Genomic DNA, 27,367 nt, shown 5'->3' on the forward strand with positions numbered 1-27,367 from the left:
CAAAAGGAAAAAAAAAAAAAACCTGTAACAGTCCAAACAACCAAGATGGGGAAGGGTAGCGATTACTAGACAAAAGAGGCTAAAACAAGAGTCTTGTGGATGTGTGATGAAGATGCAGACCAAGAGCAGAAGGAGCTAAATCCCAGACACATGAGCGAGGGAGGGAGGGTGTACAAGGGAAGAGGAAACTAATCTCCCCTGAGACCCCAGATGGGCTCACCAGCAGGCGTGGAAGGTGGGTGTAAGAACCGGGAATGATAACAGGGGAATTAAATAAAGCAGCTGTACCAACTGCCCCCCTTCCCCCAAATAAAAACACATCTTTCCAACCCTGACCTCAGAGACAATCCAGGCAAAGAAGAAAGTCTATGATAAAACCATTCAAATTGCCTACAAAGATAGGCCTGCTCTGTGAGGGTTGATGTCCAAAAGGCAAGCTACTTCATTTGCGTATTGAGAGGTAACCCCCTCCTCATGCCTACAGACAGACTTCCCATTTACTCACCCATGTGCACAGACAAGAGCTGCCCAACTTTTCCCACAGAGACATCTGCTGAGGACAGAGACCTATAGGAAAACACCCGCTCAGGGCTCCAAAATAATCAAAAAGAACAAAAAAGAGATACTACGAAAGAAACAAACTATTGAAGAAATAGAGATGATTTACCAAATCGAACTTTTCAAAAGCCTATTATTTTATAATATAAATAACTTTCATATTATATTGGTACACCCAGGACAACTGAAGAAGACATGGCACAAAATGACAGCAAAGTCCAAAAAGAACAGAGCATAAGAAAAAAAAAAAAAAACTGCTGAAATTAAATTATTCAAAATAAGAATTAAAATTAAAAAGACAGGAAATGGTCAAAACATTACAAGAACACAACAGGACAAAAAGTAGATTGGAAAAGGTGAGAGACACAGAGGATCAATCTAGAAGGGCTATTACCTAACCAATAAATTTTTTGAAAAGGAAATATACAAAAGAAAAAGGATATAATTATTTTTAAATAAGTAATAAGTTCCCAGAGGAAATGCACGAGAAGCAAAATAAGATGACTGAAAGAGACTCACTCTGAGACGCACACCTATGGCATTTCTGTATAAAAGGACAAATAAATAAATAAATAAAAGTTTTCAGAAAAACAAACATATAGAACAATCACTTACAGAAGAATGAAAATCACACTGGCATCACACTTTCTTACCCCAATATAATACAAGTAGATAGAGAAGCATTATCTTTAAACTCCTAAGGGAAAGTTACTGCAAACATAGAATTCTATATCCAGCCAAATATCAATCCAGTGTGAGTGCAAAACACACACATTTTTTTTAAATGTAGGTGTCCTGAGAGCCTCCCACACTCATACAACTTCTGCTTGATGAAGTTAATTTATATGTTCGTTAGCAAAATGAGGGAGGAAACCATGAAAGGGAAAGTCAAAGGACCCTGAAAACAATGTCTTTAAGAATGCAATGGAGAAATATTCTTGAGGATGAATTTGTAGCATAGTTTAGGAATGATAGTTAAGACTAGAATAGAAGGCTCCTAGGGTTTAAGAAAAGTGGATTCCAAGTGATAGTATTGATCTTCAAGATATATTAAAGGCTGACTATGCTTTTTCAAGGAGAAAAGAAGAGGCAATTTGAAATTTTTTTTAAAAAATCCAGAACAATCCAAAAGAACATTATGGCCCAAATACAAAGCATCTAAAATGTGACAAGATTTTATGGAATTAATGCACCATAGGAAAGACAAACCTTTGTTCTAGAGGCCAAGAATATCTCCTTTTAGGTGCCTGGGGCAAAGACAATTGGACTAAAGTTAAAAAGAAAAAAAAAAGGAATAAAATCTTACCCTCCTGGTCAGCTCTGTGGTAAAAAAAACATTTATGTTGTCAAAATAATATCAAGAGTATTTATTGGTTTTTAACTTTTCAAATCAAAAGTTTGGAAGGTTTAATTATGGTTATAGTACAGAATTGAATGGTATCAGTCTCAGCTATGTAAAAATAAATAGTTGATACAAAATAGGAATTGGAAGGAAAGAAAGAGGTGAAGACAAGAGTAGAGGGCATTAATGTCATTTTCTTACACAGTGAAATACGGAGGGATACTAAGAAAAGTTAATAGAACAAGATAAGATCTAAAAATTTATTAAAATCAAGAAGACGCTGAAATGGCCAACAGACACATGAAAAAGTGCTCAACATTACTCAGCATCAGGGAAATGCAAATCAAAACCACAGTGAGATACCACCTCATACCAGTCAGAAAGGCTAAAATTAACAAGTTAGGAAACAACAGGTGTTGACGAGGATGCGCAGAAAAGGAACACTCCTACATTGTTGGTGGGAACACAAGCTGGTGCAGCCACTCTGGAAAAGAGTATGGAGGGTCCTCAGAAAGTTGAAAATAGAGCTACCCTATCAACCAGCAATCACGCTACTGAATATTGACCCTAAAGATACAAATGTAGTGATCCAAAGGGGCACATGCATCCGAATGTTTATAGCAGCAATGTCCACAACAGCCAAACTATGTAAAGAACCTAGATGTCCATCTACAGATGAATGGATAAAGAAAATGTGGTTTATGTATACAATGGAATACTATGTGGCCATCAAAAAAAAAACAAAACCATGAAATCTTGCCATTTGCAATGACACGGATGGAACTAATGAGTATTTTGCTAAGCGAAATAAGTCAATCAGAGAAAGACAATTATCATATGATCTCTCTGATATGAGGAATTTGAGAGGCAGGGCAGGGAGTCATGGAGGAAGAGAGGGGAAAAAAAATGAAACAAAATGGGATTGGGAGGAAGACAAACCATAAGAGACTCTTAATCTCAGGAAACGAACTGAGGGTTACTGGGAGGTGGGAGGGAGGGATAGGGTGGCTGGGGTGACGGACATCGAGGAGGGTATGTGCTATGGTGAGTGCTGTGAAATGTGTAAGCCTGATGACTCACAGAGCCGTACCTCTGAAACAAATAATACATCATATATTATTTTAAAAAAATCAAAAGACAATCAGTAGAATAAATAAAATAACTCAAAATTGGGGAAATGATAAGGTGAAGCAAATAGGTAACACCCGAGTGTGAAATAATTTTTTTAATTGATAAATGAAGGTGTACATACAATGATATATACACATGCAGACATATATATACATTTGTGAATATGTGTGTATTGGACCTCTCTTATTATAGGATAACCCAAAACTTTGAACGCATTCTCCTTTTTTTAAAGATTTTATTTATTTATTTGAGAGAGAGAGAGAGAGACAGTGAGATCACGAGCACGGGGGGAGGGTAGAGGGAGAAGCAGGCTCCCTGCTGAGCAGGGAGCCTGATGTGGGACTCGATCCCAGGACCCTGGGATCATGACCTGAGCCAAAGGCAGAGGATTAACCAACGGAGCTACCCAGGTGCCCCATTCTCCACATTTTTATAGTTTTTTACATTCTTCCTTGAAGAATTGGGATTGATAATTAAGGAAATGATTTTTGAATCTCCATCATAGCTAAGATCAAGATGTAACCTAGGCACAGTCAATCAAACCCAATTCATCAGTGAACTACATGAGGGACTGGGCAAGGGGAGTCCACTTTTCTGGCACAAGGTATGAAATGTGTTTTTAGGTCAGAGTCATCAGTAACTGGCCTAGGATGTTGGCATATATGCAATTTGCCCCAGCACATTAACGCTTTATGATGCTAAGAAACGCAGTAAGAGGCAATGCATAACCACAGAGCTAAGAGCCTCAGAGAAAAACAGTTCCATACACTAAGCCTCTTGACTCAGCCTAGCCCATCTGTTCTGTTTTAGAAGTGTTTATTGCATGGTTCTCCCCAACTTGTATGCATTTTGCTCTTAACTCCATAACCCAGCAGGTTCACTCCTTCCTGACTCTAGTTTCAAACCCTTCCTTGCTCTAGTAACAAAGCTGTATATGTTTTGAGCTATCTGATGAACCTACTTCCATAAACCCTGTTATTTTTGGTATATATTTAGAATCCAGGTCTTTGCAGAAATGAATAAAGTATTATGACAAAAATACCCATATAATGTCTTAAAGATATGGAAGTGGCCATCAGAACAAAACAGAGAAGTGGTTAAAAGTGGCCATGTTTAGGGGTGGGCCTAAAAACAGGGATGGGAAATATTGTTTCGCATTATATGCTCTGCTAAACTGTTACTGGGATGTAATGTATTACTTTAATTTTTTAACCTCTCCCATTACATACAGAAAAGGCAACAAAGGGATAAACTATAATAACAATGATGTTATTCACAATAACAACAAAAATGCATACGGTACTAAAAAATAAACTTCAGATGTGCAACAGCTACAGAAGAAACCATGTAACTAAAAGATATAAAAGAAAAGAGAAAGAGAGAGAAAACCAAGTTCTTGGAAGAAAAAGCAACAAAAGCATGTGACAGGGAGTGTGTGTGTTTGGAAGGCTTGACTATCCATGACTGATAAGGGTGGTTTCAATTTTGGAACAAAAAAATTACAGAAGTAAATGGTATTATTCCTTAATTTTACCTTTTAAATCTTTTGAAGACCATAGTTTTAATAAAGTTTTAAGTTAAACTGTAACAGCTAGACATTGCAAAACCAGAGTATTATAATAGAAAAGGCAAGAAAAACTTACCAATTATAGCATAAATGCTACAATTTCCTAAATGTAAGTACCAGTTTGATGGCCATCAAAAAAAGAAAAAGAAAAAAAAAGAACAAATGTAGATTTCTTACATTGAACCTAAAATGTTAAACTAAGAACACAAAGTACCTATGAGCTTTTTTCACTATGAAATGAGGTAATGGATTTGTTTCCTTTCACTGCTTTCCCTAACAGCAAAAGCAAATAGTTTCAACAAAATGAAAATCTTGAGTGAAACTCAAATAATTTAAGTGTACAAGGGGACATATTAAGTAGGATTAGAAATGGAAAAATATAATTATAAAATTTAATCTTGCTTTCTCCAGTTCCATGTAGAAGGAAAAAAATAATGCCAAATGAAATGAAATATGGTAGTGTGATTTACAAGGTGTATACAGTGTTTAGGAATGTTCTGTTCTTTTAAAAAGTGTTATACAGGTGGGCAAATGTGAAAGAAAACTCTTGAAATGTTATAAAATATTTGCAAGGTCAAATTTAGAAGCATTTCATCAGTAAAATTCAAATGATCATTTTTATTTAAAGCATGAAGTTAGATAATCATCAAATAACTATTCCAACATGAGGCACGGGGATACTACGAAAATGTCAGCATTCCAGAATTTAAGACCTAAGACCGAACTGCAGTTCTGCCACTCATTAGCTGAGTCACTTTGGAAGATTTCTAACCTTTCTGAGACACAGTTTCCTCATCCTTAAAATGGGAACAGAAATTCTCAGCATAGAGAATGGAAATGCCTCTGTCGGAACACTTTACAGTTCTGACAGAGAGCCCAGCAGGAAAGAAACAGAAACGACTCCCCCTCATAAACACACAGCAATTGCCAATATCTTCTACACGTACAAGTTACATTCAAATTATATCCCAAATCACAGTTATTTCATCACATCTGAAAAATATTTACAAAGTCTATTCAAACTGGTTGAGAAGCTGCATGCTTTTTGTTGTTGTTGTTGTTTTGTTTTTTTGTTTTTGCTGTCCGGTATTTCTTTTTTTTTTTTTTTTCCATTTTATTTATTTTTTCAGCATAACAGTATTCATTCTTTTTGCACAACACCCAGTGCTCCATGCAAAACGTGCCCTCCCCATTACCCACCACCTGTTCCCCCAACCTCCCACCCCTGACCCTTCAAAACCCTCAGGTTGTTTTTCAGAACCATAAGAGACTATGGACTCTGAGAAGCTGCATGCTTTAATAAAAGCAGAGGCCAGCAACCTTCTCAGCTGTGTGACCGGGAACAAGTTACTCAGTCTTCTCACCTATAAAATAATGACGCTGACATCTAACTAGAACTGTTGTGAACACTAAGGGAGCTATGCATAAAACACGTTGTTTTGAACTCTGATCTACCACTCACCAGTGGTATGTCAAGCCTTGTTATATTTCGTATATTACACAAAGTTAGATCAGAACCCAGGCACTATCCTAATCTTCTTCAAGACATACCTAAAACATAAGTCATACTAAAAATAGACCAGGTAGCCAGAGTGATACTCTCAGGGTGTTTTTTTTCTACAGAAATTACCAGTTTCTTTTTTTTTTTTTTAAGATTTTATTTATTTATTTGACAGAGAGAGATCACAAGTAGGCAGAAAGGCAAGCAGAGGGAGAGGGAGAAGCAGGCTCCCTGCTGAGCAGAGAGCCCGATGTGGGGCTCGATCCCAGGACCCTGAGATCATGACCTGAGTCAAAGGCAACCGCTTAACTGACTGAGCCACCCAGGCGCTCAAAAATCACCAGTTTCTCTGTTAATTTCTTCCACTGAAAGATCGACTCCTTACTACATATTTCATGCTATTTTTGACATGCAATAATAAGATCATTCAACAAATATTTACTGAGTTTCTTCTCTATACCGCACACTCTTCAAAATTCTGAGGGACACAATAATGAACAAAATTCACAAGACTCCCCCGCCCTCATGGAACTCCAAGGAATCATCCAAGGGCCACCCTGCAGGGCAATAAATGTAGTCATCACGTCCCAAGTATAGCACCCAAGGACCTAGAATGTGCTCCAATTCGTACAACTAACCAGTTGTGGTCATGACAAAGAAAATCCTATACGAACCATGCGGTATCAAAAGCGGAACCAAGTTCCAAATTGTCAGCCTTCCTATTTTAGAACAGAGCAGCAATTCTTATCAGACCGGATGACCTGCCTTCCCTGCCTGAATTCTCTGCAAGGTCAACCCACACCAAAATAATTCCAAACTAAAAATGATATTTTCATTATTCCTAAAGGAAAGCACTTATTTTTACCCCAGATAGTATTAAGTCTAAAAAAGGTTTTTGAATCACTTCTTATATTTTTTTATATCAGAAGCTTATAATAATCATGAAAGAAACACGTGAAATTTTAAATATGCAACCTAAAATAACTTTACTTAGAGTCTACATCAGAAAAACACCTACTACTCCCAACAATTAAATACACCATGTTAAATCCGTAATAATTTTAAACCTAAATATCATTGCACCATCAAAGAGGCATATAATTTTCATCTGGGCATATTCCTTGATTATATATTTTTATCAAAAACTTATTTAGAGAGTGAAAGAAAAGCGCAGAGAGAGATTTCTAATTTGTTTTCAGTCAAATCATCGGTTGTTCTGATAAACACATTAAAGAAAACATTTGGGATACATTATAATATATGCTCTAGGAAAACAGCACCCTGATACTATTTATTCTGAACCTCAACATAAAATATGCTTAATTTACAATGACAGAGTCAGGCCCCGTTATGGAAACCTGGTAATACTAACCATGAAACTTGGCTTAAGAGAGGCCTCTAGTGGTTACAGGTAATTACTAGCTCCCCTGCCCACCCCCGCACTGTGGTAATGTTCTTATTCTCTCATCCATTCTCCTATTCCCTCCCCTCCACCTCACCAATTAAAAACTTCCAGCAAAGAGCTAGTATTCAACCACTGAATTATCAATCAGGTCCAAGAAATTGGACTAAAAAAAATGTATGTAACTGGGAGTACTAAGCCATTATATGTTCTCTAAAGGCAAATTCTCCAACTTCCCCACAGAACCAATTTAGAGCCATTCACAGCAAGTACAGACCCTAAATATTACCTTCCAAGTGTTAGTAATCTTACTAAAAATGAAACCTAAGGTAATCCAAATCGATCTTATGAAAATAAAAAACCTAACGGCTACAAAATTATAATTAAAGTCATAAAATGTAACCCATATATTTTTACGTTTAACTTCAATGGTACTTTGGGTCTTCTCCATCTGCTTTGCACTATTCACAAATACACTAACACCAGGTGCAAGTAGAAAGAGTAAGCAAACTTGGTACTTTATATATAAATGATTAGCCACACCCAGATGACCAAGGTTTAACTTCTTCCCACTTCTTCCCAGTTCCACTCCTACAATACCCTTTTCCTTTTTTTATTGAAGGACTGGGCTCCCAGAACCTCCCCATCTCCACCCCTCTCCCCTTGCCAGCCTCAGAACTGGCCTTCACTTTATCCAGGGTCCCAGTGAAGTCTTTTGAAGCATGAAAATAGCTGGAGTGAAAGGACAGGAGGAGAGGATGTTAAATGCTCCCTCGCAACTGCAGTCACTTCCTCATGCCACAGCAAACCTACTTCCACCTACTTCCAGCTTCTGTCCCACGTTGTAGTGCCACAGAGGCCTTGCCCTGCTCCCAGGATACCCCCAAGATACTGAGACCATAGATGCCTCAACATGCAGCCATGCAACAACCATTGGCATCGATGGCACATCATCAACTTTTGCTACACAAGTCAGGTCGAAAAGAGAAAAGAGAGGGAAAGCAAGAGGGAGGGAGAGAGGAAGTTCCTTTCTATATCACTTCCAAGCTTTGTTAAGAATTTAAAAGGTGGGACACCTGGGTGGTTCAGTGGATTAAGTCTCTGCCTTCAGCTCAGGTCATGATCTCAGGGTCCTGGGATCAAGTCCCACATCAGGCTCTCTGCTTGGCGGGGAGCCTACTTCCTCCTCTCTCTCTCTCTGCCTGCCTCTCTGCTTGCTTGTGATATCTGTCTGTCAAATAAATAAATTAAATCTTTAAAAAAAAAAAGAAGAAGAAGAAAAATTTAAAAGGTAACAACCTACCTCCTGTATACCTCCAAAAAAAAAAAAAGGTAGATTACTTTGGGGGAGGAGGGAGAGATTTTGCCAACAGTATCTCGTACCAGTATGTTTGAACAGAGAAAACCCTTGATCAGAAGCAGTGCCAAATAGCTATGATGGATGTTAAAAGTCACAGGTCACTCCTGGGATCAGTAGAAAGACCAAAGGGAGCAGGCCAGGCTGACCTCTTCCAGCTCCAAAGTCCTTGACAATGACCCACCTCACAAAACAGGCAAGGAAATAAGAGGAGAAAGGTTCGGAAAAATGCAAATTAGTATCATAAGGCTTGAAGAGTAAAGCATGTGTTCTTGATTCAGGAGAAATCACTACAGGCCTTCCCTGGACAATGTACATGTCTCAGCTGTAAAGTTTGGTCATCCGGATCCCACAGCACCTGGCAATGATGTGACGGCAAAAGATAAAAGAAAATTTAAATTTAAAGAGACTTAAAACCATGAAATTAAGCACAGAAATGTATCAATGAAGTTAACAACCATATACCTCAATAAACGTAAATGTCAAAACAGTGTAACAACTCATGCTCATTTGGACAAAATTATTTCTGAAAGATGAAATTTTATACTTTATGTTTTCCTTGAGAAAAGATGAAAAGGTTCTGGAAATATTGCCATTCAAAGGGTTAAGAAGTTTTAAAAACTACTACCCAGAAATAGTAACTCTCATCTATGTAGAAAATTATCATAAGAACTCAATTCTTAGAAATTGCAAGATAGCTGAGGCTTACTGTAGTCACTTGCACTTTGCTTTTTGGAATAAATTGGTCCTGTTCTAATGAGAATTCCAACGATAATTTCTATATACCATGATGGAAAATGGAGAACTGTCAAGAAAAATAAAACACAAGGTCAAACTAACTCAAGACTTTAAAATAAATGCTTCAGCTTAAAACAGATATATTCATAAAGCATTATTCTAGAGTTACTTTTCAGACTTTTGTATAAGCACCAAAAATAAGAAAAAGTACCAAACTCAAAACATTTCACTATTCAACAGTTTCATCATCAAACTTTCTTTTGCTGATACTGCACAGCAAAAATCTACTGAGTGCCAACCTAATCCAGGCGTGTTTTTTTTTCAGGTACCAAGAAATCAGCAGTCAGCCAACAGACAAAAACCCCTAGCCTCACAGAACTTAACCTCCTATCAGGGGAAGAAAAATTCACAATATAAATAATAAAGTTACACATATGTTAGATCATTTCATCTCTCTAGAAAAGGAAGGAGGGGTAAAAGGAAGTCTTGGTGAGAGGGATGGTATTCAATATTCAGTAAGTAGGTCAAGGGCCTTGAAGGAGAAAATGGTATTTGAGTGGTGACCTAACATCACCTGGTTGAGAATCAAAGAAGAGCATCTCCTGAAGGGTGGACAGGTAGTAGGCTGTGGAAGGTGGTGACACGAGGTAAACTCCTGCAGACCATGGTAAGAAATTTGACTTTTCCACCAATTTTAATGGGAAACTATTGAGGCCTTTTGAGACTAGAAGGGACCTGATGTGACTCACATTTGAAAGGATCAGTTCTGGCTATGACAAGGGAAGAGCGGAAGCAAGACAGTATTTCGAGGCTATGGCCAAAACGCAGGCGAGCATGAGAGCTGGTGGACAGATGTTGGACATACTGTGTAGGCAAAGCCAGCAAGACCTGCGTTGGACTTGAATGTGGGCAGGCAGAAGAAAGAGAAAAATCAAAAAAGGTTCCAAGATACAAAGGCAAACTCTTATCTATTTCAATAGTTAACATACTTAATCTTCAAATAAAGTATAAGCATGTCAAAGCTCTATGTCAATACTTTCTTCTCTATAAACATGTGGAAATCACCTACACTTTGTAAACTGTCATTTTTCTTTTCTTTTTTGCACTGTTGTAGGCAGTTGATTTCAAGCGGAAGGACAGTATTATTCTCGAATCCTGAGTTTCTTTCAAAGATTGTCATTCTCCTGCCAAAATCAAGTTCTTCTTTTCCATAAGCAGCTTCTCTGAATTTCTACACATTAAAAAAAAAAAAAAAATCATTTCAAGTTGGATAGTACCTCAAGCCTAACTCTGTGCCTGGCCTCTGATTTTTTTTTAACTTTGTAGCTCGCTTTTTAACTCACTCCGAACGTGGTCTGTATCTCAGCAAGAAATCTATTCAAGCCCGAAAAACTTAGCCAAAGTTCTTATCCCTGGGGAGCTTGAGAAGAACAGCTCTACTTAGGGGTATGGGTTTCTGGCTGAATGACCAAAAAAACTGCACCAGATCAGAGGACACCAAGGCTCTCCCTACGTCTACAAAAAGGCTCACTACATTATAAATTCAAGGAAATTATCAGTGGCAGCGCTGTGGTCTAACTCTACCCCAGTACAATGCTGTAATGATTATAACCTTACAACACATCCTGATTATAACACATTTGATAACTAAGTCCTCCAGCTTTATTCTTCAAGATTGCCTTGGCTAGTCTTGGCCTTACAATAGATTAATAGGGTTTGTGCTTCAGTTTGCTTGCATCTTCTCTAATTTCTCAGAATAATGTTTTGTGATTTTCTGCATAGTTTTCACATACATATCACTCAGTTTCACCCTAGGTGTTTGTTTTTTTATGCTTTTTCAAAAGTTACCAATTTATTTTCTATTTGTTGCTGGTATTATACATTCCTTTTCTATTTTGTTGCTGGTATATAAAGATACAATTATTGTATATTGACCTTGTTTCCAGGGGTATTGGTAAACTGAATTCTAATGATCTGCCCATAGATTCCACTAGATCTTTTTACATACAAATCACATTATCTATGAGTAGTAAGTTTTACGTCTTTCCAATCCATATGATTTTTGTATCTCTTGCCCTTATGTGTGGGCATCCTTGTTGCTTTCTTGATCTCAATGGAAAAGAAGTCAAAATTTCAGTAGGAAATATGATTTTTGCTGCAAGCTTTTTATAGCTATTCATAGCTACAAGATAAAGCTGCTCTTTATAGATTCCCCTTCTATTTCTAGGTTACTAAGAAATTTTCATTATGAATGGATACTGACTTTTAACAAATGTTTTTCTGTATTACAAAGATCATCATGATTGTTTTTCCCATTTCCTGTTCACGTGGAAAATTGCACCAACCACAGTGTGAATGTTTGTGAATGTCAAACACCCCTTGCATACTTGAAATAAACCCTCACTTTTATCTTTTTGTATATTGTTGGATTTGACTTTCCCATATTTTGATTTTTACATCTCCATTCATAAGAAAAATGTTTCTATAATCTTTCTTTATATACTATCTGAAACAGATTTGGTATAAAGATTGTGCCAGCCTTATATAAAGAATTTGGAAATATGCCCTCTTGTTCTATTTTCTCTAAGAATTTACATAAGAACTGTGCTTTAAAAAATTCACCGGCAAAGCCCTCTGGGTCTAGGGTTTTCCTTGTATATGCATTAATGAAAATGGATTCAGTTTCTTTGATATATGACTATTGAGGTTTTCTCATTTTTATTTTTGAAAACATCGTATTTTCCTAGGAATCTGTACATTTCACCCAAAACTTATTCATAAAATTGTTCAGGCTATACTCTTAGTATATTTCTATTGTCTGTAGGCTCTGTGATTTCCCCTTCTTCATACCTAGTGTTTGTCATTTGTGTTTGCCCTGTTTTTTTCCATTAATCTTGCTAAAGGCTTATCAAGTACATTAGTCTCTTCAAAAATCTAATTTTTACTTTATTAAACTTCTCTACTGTACATGCTGTTTCACTGATTTCTGCTCTTTATCACTATATTTATCCTATTTTCTCTAGATTTGATTTTCTTTCTGGAGATGGACATTCAGATCACTAATTTTTTTGTTCTTATTCTTCTTTTCTAAATATATATATTTCCGGCCATACAGCTCTCTCCAAGCATGACTTTAGCTGAATCTTAAAATTTTTGATATTTAGTAACTTCAAAACCCTTCAGTTCAGTATTTTTCTAATTTCTGTTTCAGTTTCTTTTACAACCTTTGATTTAAATGTAAATTATTTAATTTGTAGGAAGTTGAGGCTTTTCTAGAATTCTGGAAATTCTAATTTCCAGAAATTAGAATCCAATTTCTAATTGAATTCCACTATAGTCCAAACTCTAAGTGACTTTAAACATCTAAAGTTTAAGATTATATTTATGTCCTAGGATTTGGTCAGTTTTGATAAAGGTTCCATATTCAATTGAGCTCAGCATACTGTGGCATTTCATAATGTATACTAGATTTAATCCTTCTGTTTTTAATTACTTATACACTTGGGTTTATAGCTATCATCTATCTGTTTTCTAGTGACACACCTGTTTTGTTTTGGGGGTTTTTTTTGTTTGTTTGCTTGTTTGGGGTTTTTGTTTTTTTTTTAAACGTATTTTCCTTTCTTTTAGTTTAACCAAATACTTCTGTTTAACTATATGTCCCTTTTTAACTTGCTGGATATATACTTTTACTATGATTTCAGTTGTTATTCCTGAGGTTACAACATGCATCCCTAACTTACTATTATCTAATAAAAATATTAAATTTAATAACTCTAGAACAACAGAATATTTTAACCATGTAAGCCCATTCTGTCTGTCTTATAGGATCATTTTCCTTCTGCCTAAAGAAATGCCTTGTTGTCGGGGCGCCTGGGTGGCTCAGTGGGTTAAGCCGCTGCCTTCAGCTCAGGTCATGATCTCGGGGTCCTGGGATCGAGTCCCGCATCGGGCTCTTTGCTCAGCAGGGAGCCTGCTTCCCTCTCTCTCTCTCTGCCTGCCTCTCTATCTACTTGTGATCTCTCTCTGTCAAATAAATAAATAAAATCTTAAAAAAAAAAAAAAAGAAATGCCTCGTTGTATAGTCTTTAGTAAAAATGTGCTGGTGAGAAACTCTCTCAATTTCTATGTGCCTAAGGTATTTTTTTATTACATCTTAACTTTAAGAGTATGTTTTCAATGGGTATAGAATGTTAGGTTGGCATCTTTAGCAATTTAAGATGTCATTCCATTTTGTAGGTGGGTTTGGTTTTCTTTGAATACATCCTTAGAGGTTTACAAATCCTCAAGAATGGTGGTGTCCTTAAAGCTTAAGGAGAAATGTTTTTTATATGGTTTCTGACCAATTCATTCTCTCCTCTTCTGGAATTCCAATCATATATGGGACAGATCTTTTGATCAGATCCCCAGTGTGTTCTATGCTCTCTTCTGCTCTAATCTCTTCTGTTTTTCCCCTCTTTCTGTGCTTCAGTTTGGACATTTTCTATATACTTGCCTTCTAGTTCATAATACTATCATCTACTAAGCCCAATAAGTTTGTAAACACATCCGCTGAGTTCTTACTGACAAATATTTCTTTAGTTCTACAATGCTCTCTCTCTCTAACACACACACACATACACACACTCCTCCAGGGTAATTCTTTACCTTCTTACCTCTTTTGTTCTTTTTCTTCCTCCTATATTCCTAAACATAATAAAGTCTTTGCTAACTCCAATGACTGGATCGCCTCTGTATCTGCTTTCTATTGTTTCTGTTTTCTCTTGGTTTTGAATCAAATTGTCCTGTCTCTTCATATACTTAGTAATTTTTTATTGAATGCTGATTCACAGAGGTTCCAGATGATGGGAGGACTGACTCCTTGTGCTGGGCAGACAGAACAGAAGGTAAGTTATATTAATCCAATAAGGAACTGAGAGGGAGAGAGGTTGTGCTGTGGATTTGAGAAGCTTCAATCTACTTCTCGTAGATCCTAAGACTTGACTCTACAACTTTCAACTGAGAGTTGAAGTCCAAGGTAGGACTGTCTCCCAGGCACTTCGAAACTCGGAAATTTTTATTCTGCTTTTCAGAGGCTTCCAGCTTAGCTCTCTAATATCAGGTCCAGAACGGAGTAGATGAACCACTGGTTCTTGGTTCCTGGACCCACTCAGGTCTCCAATTTTGTAGCTTCCCTGAGCAACATTCAAACACTCTGCTGCTCTCTGTCCCCAAGCAATTTTTCAGGATTATAACTTCTAAACAATGCTTCAAGGCTCAAGCAAAAAGCATGACTATGATTTTTAAAACACAGTTAAATTCAGACTGCATTAACCAATTCCTCAACTGTCCCAGAGTCATTTTACTATGCATAATATGCTAATGTTTATGTATGTTCAATAAGCTTTTTGTTTTGTTTTTTTTAACCTTTAATGGCCTTTTCTTGAGTAGATATTCCAAAACATGCTTTTGGGTGTTGAGCTTAACATGTCATGAACAAAGCTGAGGAATCTTATTTTTTTTAATTTATTTTTTTAAGGAATCTCCTTTTATCATAAAACAAAAAGAACCAACAAAACACATAATAAACATAAATTTTGATCACTACAGAATTCATAAAGAAAAATTTAACTGTAGTTCAACAACAACAACAACAAAAAAAAAAGGGAAGAAGAAGAAGCCTCACTTTTAATGAGGTTTAGCTCTAGGGTCCTCCTCTTTAAAGTCATCTCCAAACCCTTGAAAGATGCCACATACCAAAACTTTTCTTTGATACATGAAAGGAAAACAGAAGATTACAATGGTCAGCAATGAAGAGAGTCACAGAACCCAAAGTAATCAAGAAAAGGCAAGCTGACTTTCACTGTCCTAACTAGAAGGTCATCAACTAGAAAAATAACACAATGAAAGCACCCCAACACAAGACTAAAAGGATGAGGCCAGCAACTCAGTGGTTTGATGAATCACCTTTTCATTCAGGAGCAGTCTCTAGTGTCCTCTTTCATCTTTTCCCAGTAGTAAAGGGCCCCAAGGAAATAAGATCTAGATTCCAGGATCACACAAAGACGCAATCAGTAGATTTAATAAAGGGGGGAGGGGGCATACCCCACAAGCAAAGTTATGTAGAGGTAAATATAAATAAATAATTTCCCCCTTCTTTCTTCTTCTCTCTTAACTTTACCTTCACAATTAAGTGTGGAGTGTTGTTATATTTGTGTTTTACCATAAGCTGCTCCAAATTCTGTTTGGATGTATAAAGTATATAAAAATGTAAATATAGTTTAAAACTACTCACCCCAACCATTTAACAGTACTCCCCACTGCAGCATAACAAAACATTATATCCCCATAGAAAAGCACCATTCACTCTATAAGTACAAACCCCAAGAATAAATGGGGGATACGGTTGCAAAAAAGAAGCCCACTCTGGGGCAAAGGCTATCAGCTCCAGTTTAACCATAATTTAGAATATTTGGCTACTTGAAAGAAAACCCAGTGTTTGACTTGATTTGAAAAAGCCTCCAAGAAGCATGACTCTCCTGCAGTTATGAGTAATTGAACCTAAAATACTGCTCTTAATGATGGAAACTAGAAAGACTTAGAATATTGTTGAAGCCATCCATAACCATGTCAAGTGTCTAGATGATGTCAAGTGAGTCTACAGAACATTTACTATCTTAAGTCTTCCAATAAATTATAAAACAATCTTTACCTAAACACACCCTACACTATATTCTAAGAGCTGCAGTTTTTCACACGACTAACCTAAGAAACAGCAAAGCTATCTATTCTTAAAAAATGATATAAAATACCCTAGGGGGGCACCTGGGTGGCTCAGTGGGTTAAGCCGCTGCCTTCGGCTCAGGTCATGATCTCAGGGTCCTGGGATCAAGCCCCGCATCAGGTTCTCTGCTCAGCGGGGAGCCTGCTTCCCTCTCTCTCTGCCTGCTTCTCTGCCTACTTGTGATCTCTGTCTGTCAAATAAATAAATAAAATCTTTAAAAAAAAATAAAATAAAATAAAATACCCTAGGTCTTAGAATTCACTTGCTATAACAGTAAATCAAGAAAAAGTAAGACATGCCACATTACCTCAACTTTAGTGCATAAGACCATCACACAAAAAGAGCTTAATCTTCCTTATAGACCACAATGGAAACAGAGGCACTTTGGTTTATTAATATGAAAGCTATCAGTTATAACCAAGTAAATGAGAACTGAACTATATTCCTGAGAGGGGACTATCAAGAGTTTGCTTAGATGAAAAACTAAAAGCAGACAGAATCCCACAACATAACATTCAAACTGTGATTCATAGTACAAAGACTATATAGAGAAGGTTGGTTTTGGGTTTTGTTATGTTTTTGTTTTTGGCTTTGTTTTTTAAATAATCCATCTCCACCTCTTTTGGAGAGGAGACAAATGAAAATTCAGCCAACCATTTAGTTGATTCTATTAAAGCTTGCTTATCGAACCATAACCCATAAGTAGTTAAAAACACAGGTGACCTCAACAACCTGATATGCTCTCATTTGCACTACTCCATTACTTTCACAGCTCAACCCAAGCAGGCTGCATGAAGGACACAGTTCCATAATATTTTAAACAAAGAACTATGGGAGGGAAAAACCCTCAAGTGACTGGTTTCCTTGAGCATCAAGCTGTTTATATAACATACGTTTCTGTCACAGTGTAAGTTTTGAAGTTTTCAATCAGTTGAAAATGCTCATGAAGCTTGAAATTTCAAAACAATTCTTTGCAAACTGCCAACAAATCTGGTTCACAGGTTTAAGGAAATGACACTCTATCAACACTATATTCATACCTTGCAAACTGTATCCACATCCCAAGGTAGTATAGTCCTCAGATCAATGACTTCACAAGACACTCCCAATTTCTCTTGAGCCATGGAAGCTACCTCTCGGATCACGTGAACCTGAAATAAAAATAGCAGAAAATAACTACAGAGATTTAGACCCAAAAAGTCAGATGAATTCTGACATCATTACTAGAAAGAGTCTTTAAAGTCAGAGGAATTTATTTGCAATGGAGAGTTAAATTTGTGTTAGATATGTTGAACCCCGTATTTCCCCCAAAGTAATCAAACACAGATGTCTAGAAAACAGTTGGAAAGATATCCTTAATTTCAGGAAAGGAAATCAGCCATTAATAGAGACAATGATTCTAAAGATACCAGCACACAGAAAGTAAAGTTAGAGGAGCAGGTTGAGTTTCTAGTGAAAGCATGTGGAAGGAGAAGTAAAGGATAGAACTCATGGGACCCTGCAAAGGACCAACATTTATGGGGAAAATGGAGAAGGAGGAACTCACTTGAAGAAGAAAAAGAAAAGAAGAAGGAGAAAGGGAAGGAGGAGGAGGAAAGGAAGGAGGAGAAGAGGAAGAAGGAGGGAAGGAGGAGGAGAGGATAAAGGAGGAAAGGAAGAAGAAGGAGAAGAAGAGGAAGATGGAGGAGGTGGAGGAGAAGAAGAAGGAGGAGAAGAGGAGGAGGAGGAAGAAGAAGAAGAAGAAGAAGAAGCAGAGGAGGAAGAAGAAGATGAGGTGCCTGGGTGGCTCAGTCAGTTAAGCAACTAACTCTTAATTTGAGCTCAGGTCATTACCTCAGGGTCATGAGATTGAGCCCTGAGTCAGGCTCCACACCTAGTGTGGAACCACTTGTGCATGGTAAGAGAGGAAAGAAAGGGAAGGAAGAGAAGGGAGGGAGGGAAGGAGGGAAAGAAGGAAGTGAGGGAGGGAGGGAGGAAGGAAAAAGAAAAATCAGGAGACAATGTATCCCAGAAACTGAAGAAGAAAGGTTTCCATGAAAACAGTAGTCTGTGTCATACACTACAGTGATATGGGATAAGGGTTGATTTAAAAATTAGAAAATTAGTGGGGTGCCTGGGTGGCTCAGTGGGTTGAGCCTCTGCCTTCAGCTCAGGTCATGGTCTCAGGGTCCTGGGATCGAGCCCCACATCGGGCTCTCTGCTCAGCGGGGAGCCTGCTTCTACCTCTCTCTCTTCCTGCCTGCCTCTCTGCCTACTTGTGATCTCTGTCTGCCAAATAAATAAATAAAATCTTTTAAAAAAATGAAAATTGGAAAATTAGTCAATAATAGTTTTAGTAAATCAGTGGGGACAGAACTCATAGGTATAAGAACATAAGGAAGTTAAGGAATTAAATACAGGTAGTAGAAAAGAGTCGTTCAAGTTTAGTAATAAAAGAAAGGAGGAAATACACTGGTATTTAAGGGAAAAGAATAGGTATTTTTAGAGAGGGAAGAAATATACACCCTTTTAATAAAAGGGACATTGAAAGGAGAAATGCAGAAGAGGGAAGGGACCACTGGTAAGTTACAGCCCTAGAAAAGGCAAAATGGAATCTGAAAGATCAGTAGAGGGAGCTATGAAAACCATACGACAAAAGAGAAAGAGGAGTAAAGGACTGGCAGCAGACACAGAAGGTGTGAGGAAAAGGTAAGTTATAGAACATAGTATCTAATATACTAACTTCCCTATTACAAAGAGAGGCAAAGATGCATACTGAGTGACAGAGATAAAGATAAGAGTTTTCCCACTGGCAGTAAGAAACCAGAAGAGCTACCTCTCTGTGCCAAAAATCAAGTGGAAAAGAGAGTCAGAGGGTATGGTATTACAAATGATTTCTTTTTCTTCATTTAATGCTGTACAAGTTTTCTAAAATAAGTACTTCTTTCACACAGAAAAAAGAAAAATGGACCATTTCTTTAGAAGAAGGAGATAGAGAAGAGGTAGACATCTCTGGCCAGAGAGGAGTCTGGAGGCAGAACGACGTAATAACAAGCAGTGGGGAAACTGAGGCAGATCAGTACCGAGGTTCACTGCAACAGAGAAAGGTACAGAATTTTGAGGCTGGACCCCCGGCTGGTCTACACAGCTGAGCAAGTATCACAAGAGATGGCAGCAGATGTGATGAAAAAGACAGGAAGTCAAGCACAGAAACAAGTAGGAGGGCATATAATGCATGCTTCAGAAGAAACAATTTCCCATGAGTACACTTCTATCAACTCAACAGATTTTTAAGCTTCACCACATGCATATCTATTTTAATATGACTGAACAGGAACCTCACCCTCAACCAGAAGTCAGTACCAGATATAGATGTAGCACTAACAAGACTTAAATTTGACCTATAAGAAAAACACCACATTGGATTTTTATAGTATCAGGATTAAAAATGAGAGCTTCCAAACACAACAGGGACATCATCAGTTCTCAGAAATGTTACCGACCTGAGTGCCCCAGGCAACTAGAGTCACGTCACTCCCTTCCTGAATGACTTCGGCCCGGGACAGGGGAATGTTGTATGGTTCTACAGGAACCTGTTCAACTGAATATAGAAGAGGGAAAAAATAAAAATTCATTTTTTCTCATGTGGCACTTGTGCATAAGAGAATATAAGAATTTCACTGTGTCAGCTTTCTTTTATTCTTCTCCCAAATTCCATAAGTTACTTAAAACAGAAAAAGCATTTACTATATGGCTCTACGACAATACTACACATATGAAAAAGTCACATGTAAATGTAGAAAATATATCAGCTACCCTGGCATGGAAGAAGGACTTTGGGTAAAAACTAAGAAAATCTTACAGTAAGGGCTTTAGTCGACCACATACCAATATTGGTTCATTAACTGTAACGAATATGCCATACTACTGTAAGAGGTTACTCATACAGAAAACTGAGTGCAGGGTATATGGAAACTCTCCTGTACTAGCTTATCTTCACACTTTTTCTGTGAATCTAAAACTGTTCTAAAAAAAATAAAGTTAAAAAATTTTACCACGTTTCCACTAAAACTCGATCAGACTGAATTAAGTTCTCAGACAAGTTTTCTATCAAGAAGTTGATGTAGGGGGGCTTGAAACACAAGACACACAGAGGAGGGCCAACTTTTTAAGTATTATTTCATTTTTACACCATGCATCTACAAATACCTCATCAACTACGGCAGCTGATACCACCTTAAATTTCAAAGCTGAATCCTTTTGACCTCAAGAAGATAGACTAGATCAGCTCCAGCAGACCAAGGAAGAATAAGCCACTGGCAAGACTATTTCATGATTATTTCTGCCCAATCAAGTACATGCAATATAAAGATTGAATTCCAGGGGAAATCACAAGGTGAATTTTTAAATGAAATTGAGTAAGAAGTTGGTGGAATTGCCGTATTATGCTGGGAAGACTTCCTAAATTCCCACCTGAGACCAGTAATACAGTAATTAATAGCGGTGGGGAGAAGTAATAGAAGTGGTTGGGGGGAAGAAAACAATCCCTTTTGTTAATTTTCCCTATAATCTTTTATCATTGTTGCATGGGGTTTTTTTTTTTAATTTTTAAAAAAAATTTTTAATTCGATGAGCAAAGAAGGGCAAACTAAAAGGTCCCATCTGTGCCCTAGTGAGTTGTCTGAACTCCACTGTCCAGAGTCATCAATACCAACAACTTCCTGCATGTCTGCAGGGGACAGCTTTCATGCTTTCTGTTAGCCAGGCTTCTTAATCCTCTTCCTAAATTAGGGAAGTGCCCCATACGATGAGGCAGGGCCCTTGGTCCACAACAGAAGTAAGGACCCCATCTGCACTTTCCCAGGCTTCACTGCAGTTGATGGCACAAAATGTGGGCTCTGCCAATCCAACAAACGCAGGCCAAGAAGAGCAGCAGGGATCCAGGATCCATCCCAGAGTACTAGTAAGAATGGCGCCTGATTCTGCTTTCGGGCTCAGTGGTGTCAACCATTCAAACTCTAGTTCCATGGCACTGTTAGCTGCTGGGGCATCTTTGCAAAACCAGTTACACAGTAGAATTCTGGATACTGCTTCCAGCATAAGACTTCTAAGCCCAGTTCTTAGGCACGCCAAAGATTTCTGAGCTGTTCACTAGACTTCAACACATCCTTCTGCTTATATGGGCCAGAGTTGGAGTTCTGCTTGAAAATTAAGACCCTCAACTAATTCAGTGTTTTCAGATGTTCATGATATTCAAGTATGCACATTCATAAACATATGTGAATCTTTTTTTCCACATATATAATCTCCCTGATCTGAAGATCTTCTTATCATCTCTCCTTTTTTCACTTGGCAATATATCTTGGTCATGTCTTCATGTCAAAAAACCTAGTTTTTAAAATTATTTATAAGTATAATCTATCAAATTTAATGGTACTATTATCAGTGATGAGGAAAATTCTATTTCTTGTTTTTTTATTTCCAATCCAATAGCATTTCTATAACCATGCCAGAGAGATGAATATTTTTTAAATCATAGATATGTTTAAATAATACACTAAATCTACCAAACTACTCAAAGCAGATGACAAGTTAATTAACAAACCTGGGACACAAGCTGCTTTAGAAAACTTATAAGCATTAAAAGCATTTTTTTTAATTTTTGTATAACACGTAAACTACGTTGAGCCAGATACTTCTATCTAAACAAGTAGGTAGGTCAATTTTTGTAAACAGTATCTTTCTGGAACACAGCCATTCATTTACACATCATCTAAGGCTGTTTTTGCCCTACAACAGCAGAGCTGAGGAGTTGACAAAAGACAGCATGGTCTACAGGCTAAAATTCTACCACCTGTTCCTTTACAGAAAAAGTCTGCCACCCTCAATTCTAAACAGTGCTTTCAGAGGTTAATTCCAACCCATTCATGGACAGCTTAAATCCAGGATTTGATGGACAGATGAACCAACAGATACACAGGTGGACAAAGGGACACACAAACAGGGAGACAAATATTCAACTGGTAGTAGTACACTCTACACAGCAGTTCTCAGTTGCTAAACCAAAGCCATGGTCAAGAATGATGCTCATGATATCCAACAAACATGGGAAAGGCAGCACATAAGCTCTTTGCCATCATCAAGTCTTCTTTCCTCTGGCAGCAAGATCTGCATGCCAACAGACAAGCCTTGAAGCCAGCACACCCTGTCTTTTCGGTGAGTCAATGGTTGCCGTTCACGAATTCTGTCTTTCCCGCCTTTTAAATCCGTTGCCAAGTGATTAGCAAATCCCTGGAACACACAGTTCTAATGGCTGGCACACCAAAAGAAATGGGTTAGCATCCTGGCCCACTTCCTTTGAAAAGCTGCCAGTGAGTGACTAACGGCTTCATTGTATTAAATAAATTACCCAGAATAATAAGACCTCATTACTTTAACACTTAATTAAGGAACAACATGGCAAACAAAGTGTTGTTCTCCATCAACAAGATCGTGTAGAGAATTAGATTCAAGAAGAGTCTCTTATTAAAAACAACACCCCCCCCAAAATCTACCCTGAGAGCCATAAATTTAATCCCTGAGAGCAGATGAATGAGAATATGTTTGTTTATTTGAATTTGGCAAACAGGTCACCCGGAGGGCAAGCCATAATTCACAGGTACTTTAGTTACACTAATTTAAAAGATACTTACTCCAAGAGAAGTTATTATTTCGAATGAGAACTCTTGCATTCCTACCCCATGACTATGTGCTTTTTGAAAGAGAACAGGTAAGAGAAGTAATAACAGAAAATTTCAGGAACTGAAGAGCCCCTACACAGTCCTATTACAGATTCCTGTTTTCATAGTAGTGGGACCAACTGAGACCACTCCATTTCACCAAATGCTGATTACATCCCAGTCTCAGCACTAATGAGCTTTCCAGACAAACCCTTGAGCATCAGACATATATTGACAAAAATGTGTCATCCAGAAAAATAAGAAATCTTCCTAAGACCAAAATTTAAAAGATGCCATTTTTGGCTCAAATATCAGACCGGATTTTTTAAACATATTTTTTAAGTTCCACATATATGTGTCCCTTATAGATGCACTTATATTCATATTACATGTGCACTTACAGACTCACGGCATGAAGGAGTTCATGCCTGGCCCCATTTTTATTTTCCATCCTCCTTCCTTTTTCCTTCTCATTTTCTTGTCATTTGTTTGGTCATCTTAAACACAGTTTTAAAATAAGACAGTGGCAAAATATATATACTATGGACAATACACCTTTATTCATTTAATAGTTACTGCATATCCAATATACGCAGGCATCATACAAGATACGAATATGAAACTGAAAGGGGCAGCCCCTGTCTTTGACAAGCACACTCTCAACTGGGAGTTATAAGGATAGACAGACATGATCGGCAAACAAAAACGTGATACAATAGTGGAGATAAACCACTCTAGGAAAACAGAGGGAAGCGCCAACCTAGTTGTACGGATCGAGGAAGTTCGCCACCAGGGACGCCACAACTGAGAAGGGTCTTAGAGCTAACAAGGAAATGAAGAGCGTATTCCACGTAGAAAGAAAAGATAGAGATGAAGAAATGGAGGTGTGACGTCGTGTGTGTGCGCATCTGCAAACGTGTCAACACACATCTATGTGCTGTTTCAGGGAAGGGTGATAGCTTTAAGTTACATACCCAAGTCCCTAGAAAAAACCAATTCCTTCTGGCTTCATATATTAATAACACATGTAGAAAGTGTCTGCAAGAAAATAATAACTCACTCTTAATGATGCAAGTTTCCCTGTGAGGCACAATATTACCATTACCGCGATAATAGGGTCATTTCTCTGCCCTGGCACTAATCTACAGTAATGCGAGTTTCCTCACGAATGTGAAAGTTGGGAGGCTTTATTCATGTTGCATTATACATGATGCAGTGATAAAACATAAATGTTCTTCTTAAAAAAAAATAGAATATATTTCTAAAATGTTACTTCATGCTGCCTGGTTACTAACAACATTGGAAATCGTCATACTTGAGCAAGTATATCTCATTTGTCAGAATTTACAGTCTAATGGAGGAAGAGTGGGCAAATCCACTCACCCAAGAACCCAATTCCCAGCCCTGTCTCTGCATCTGACTAATTTGGTAATCTCTGACAAAGCAATGTATTACTTTTCTGCCCTAATATCACATCTGTAAACTATGGAAAGCAGCATCTGTCTGTCTGTCTGCCACATCTAGGGACAGAACAAGGACATAATAAGTTAATCACACTGTGGATATCCTTTCAGTTCTTAAGAAGAGGTCAATTTTATATTTGAATTAATTCAAGGATAAAGTCATTAAAACTACAAAGAAAGTTCTAGTTTCTTTCTACAAAGAAAGTTCATTCTAGGGACATTTTTTTCTTACTCCTGTATAAAACTCCTGTTTTTTAGCCACCAACCAATCTCTCTATATTACAATTGTTATTTTCCAAATAATCTTTCAGATGAGGCTACCAATTATGGTCATACTTTGATAATTTTCACTTCTATACCAATAATCTGTTTTAGTACTGATGTCAGAGATGAGAAACTATAGGAACAAGAAAAATAAGTACAATTTCTTCTAGTAATTACTTTAAATTATTCCCCAAACACAGTTGTATCCAATTTCCCCCTCACCTTTTCACCTCAAATTACTGAAAATCTAAAGATTAACCATTTATATTAGCAAGACCAAACCAATATACTGTTAACCATATTATTTGTCTATATAAGCTATCATTATAATAGCTGTTACAATATCACTATCTAATTAAAAGATAAAATTACTTTTCAATAAAGAATAATTAAGTGCTAAACTTTTCATACTATCTAAGCCATGGTGACTACAGGGAGCATGTGTGGACAGCATCAACCAGAATAGTGGCAGATTGTGACAGACGAAAAAGACAAAGGAACAGTCTGTCCCAAAATCAAGAAGACTAAGAAGACAACAGTAAGTGGAGACTCTGGATTGGATCCTGATCCAGAAAGACGACCTTAGTAGGACCACTGAAGAAATTTGGATTAGGTGTGTGGAGGAGAGTTAACAATATTGGCTCACTGGTAATTTCCTGGTTTTGATCATTATTACTACAGTTAGTCATGAGGTTAACACCTATAGAAGATAAATGGGGAATACATAAAAATTCTTTGTACTCTTTTTGCAACATTTCCATTTAAACTTATTTCAAAATGCAAAGTTTAGCAAAATATTAACATTAAATTTTTTAAAAGGAGGCTGACCTATCTTAGTAAGTCTCCATGGATTCTGGGAAAATACGGTGTAATGTGATGGGCAAGTATGCAAAATTATGAATGTCACTAAACACCAAGTATGGGAAACTGAGCTAACTATGAGGCATGATAGAGGCACTATAGATTCATACTGCCTTGTGAAACAATCTCTGTCTTTTGAAATATTAGTACAAATAGAAAATGAGGTTCCTAATAAACTATCCAGTTGCAAAAGAAGTGCAACCACATTTAGTACTGTATGCATGACCTTCATGTACCTGGGTGAACTTAACCAAAGTTCTGATGATACAGAGACATAAAGATGGGAAGACATAAATTCATTATCTGTGAACGCCTGTCAGTTTTTTGCTGGAGTCTCTTCACCACTAAATAAAAACCAGTAACCATCATACTGTCTAAATATAAACACAACATCAAGTCAGAATCAGCAAGTATCTTGCATGTAACCAGGAGACTCGTCACACAGAGATACAGAAACATTTGAAACCTTAAAATCATTGGTGTTATTGTTTTAGAAGGTCATGTTTTCTTATTGCTGAAATGCCACTGAAAAGTAACATCTATATTATTTTTAACTGAATGGTGACATTGAGAACATAGTGACAAACAGTATTAGATAGGAAGGCCTGGACCCATTTCAACTCAAATGCACTCTAATTCTTTTCTTGGTAATTAATTCATTTGAAAATCCCACATTCCTAATTTTTTGTGTGTGTAATGAGACAAGTCAGGCTCCTTTTCAAACTAATTTGCAAACATAGCACAAAAGCAATGATATGATAAAGCAACCATCACATTCCTTACACAACTTCAAAATTCACCTCATTACATTTCCCTATCTCATTTAAGGTAACAAAAAAGCTTTGAGGCTGATGATATTGTATAATATGCATCAGTATACTAAATTTATACACTAAAATTTAACCACTTTGTAATGTGTCTTGTTCAATTTTTGCAATGACTTAGTATTTTTCCCTGTACTCTTTCAGTATGCAGCATTTAATAATTTAACAAAAGTTCTCCCATATGCAATTTTACTAGCAGCTGTCCCTCATTCATGTTTAATATATTATAATTTCTTTAGTAAATGTTTTCCAATGCATTTTCTATAGCAAGGGGCTATATATGAGTTAACTTCATTCATATAAATAGACTCTAACATGGTAAGCAGCAAAATGATAAAGAAAATAAGTGAATGCTGAATTTAATGGCACTATTTTAAAGCAATTCTCTATCAGCACAGGGAGAGTTGAAAAGGAAAAAAAAATCATCTAACAAAAAGAATTATGTCAAGACAAAATGAAAACGTTAATTCACTGTGAACTGTAAGATATACCATTATTTTATGAACCACTAGGAATGAGAAAACTGCTCATTAAACTGGCAGTGTTGAGAATTTTACACTGTTTACAATTATTTTCTTATCAAAAGAAAGAAGTTGAGGCTTAATCAGGCATGGGTTTTATTACATATCACCCTTCTATTCTAAAGATGTAACATAATATAAGCAAAATAAATTGGTTAAGCTATTCCTAAAACTCTTTGACCTTTAGAACCTAATTCTTCTCATTCATCTTTTGACTTAAAATCATCGTGTCCATGCTTCTCCACAGAAGAGCATTTCTGTGTCAGCAAGCACATCAGTGAAGCAGCACTTTATCAATGAATCCATAAGAGAATTATAAGATTGGTGCTGGGCTCTCAAGCTAGCTCAGTATTTAGGAACAGCCTATTTCTGATTCATGC

The 27,367-nt window shown here is 37.1% G+C and overlaps 1 protein-coding gene across 2 annotated transcripts in view; it reads right to left on the bottom strand.

The window, feature by feature from the left end:
• BCKDHB (branched chain keto acid dehydrogenase E1 subunit beta) overlaps positions 1-27,367 on the bottom strand; it is a 232,473-nt gene that overhangs the window by 136,446 nt on the left and 68,660 nt on the right. The window contains exons 7-9 of one of the 2 annotated variants that reach the window (XM_046006756.1): positions 19,839-19,936; positions 17,397-17,507; positions 10,613-10,827 (exon numbers count right to left, since the gene is read on the bottom strand). In XM_046006756.1, coding sequence (XP_045862712.1) covers positions 10,621-10,827; positions 17,397-17,507; positions 19,839-19,936 — 416 coding nt within the window. In that variant the 3' untranslated portion in view covers positions 10,613-10,620. Of the gene's footprint in view, positions 1-10,612; positions 10,828-17,396; positions 17,508-19,838; positions 19,937-27,367 lie in introns of those variants that run through there. The other variant, XM_046006755.1, reaches the window with a different exon arrangement.

The sequence above is a fragment of the Meles meles genome, chromosome 5, assembly GCF_922984935.1.
Source record: "Meles meles chromosome 5, mMelMel3.1 paternal haplotype, whole genome shotgun sequence".
Taxonomy (NCBI): Eukaryota; Metazoa; Chordata; class Mammalia; order Carnivora; family Mustelidae; genus Meles; species Meles meles.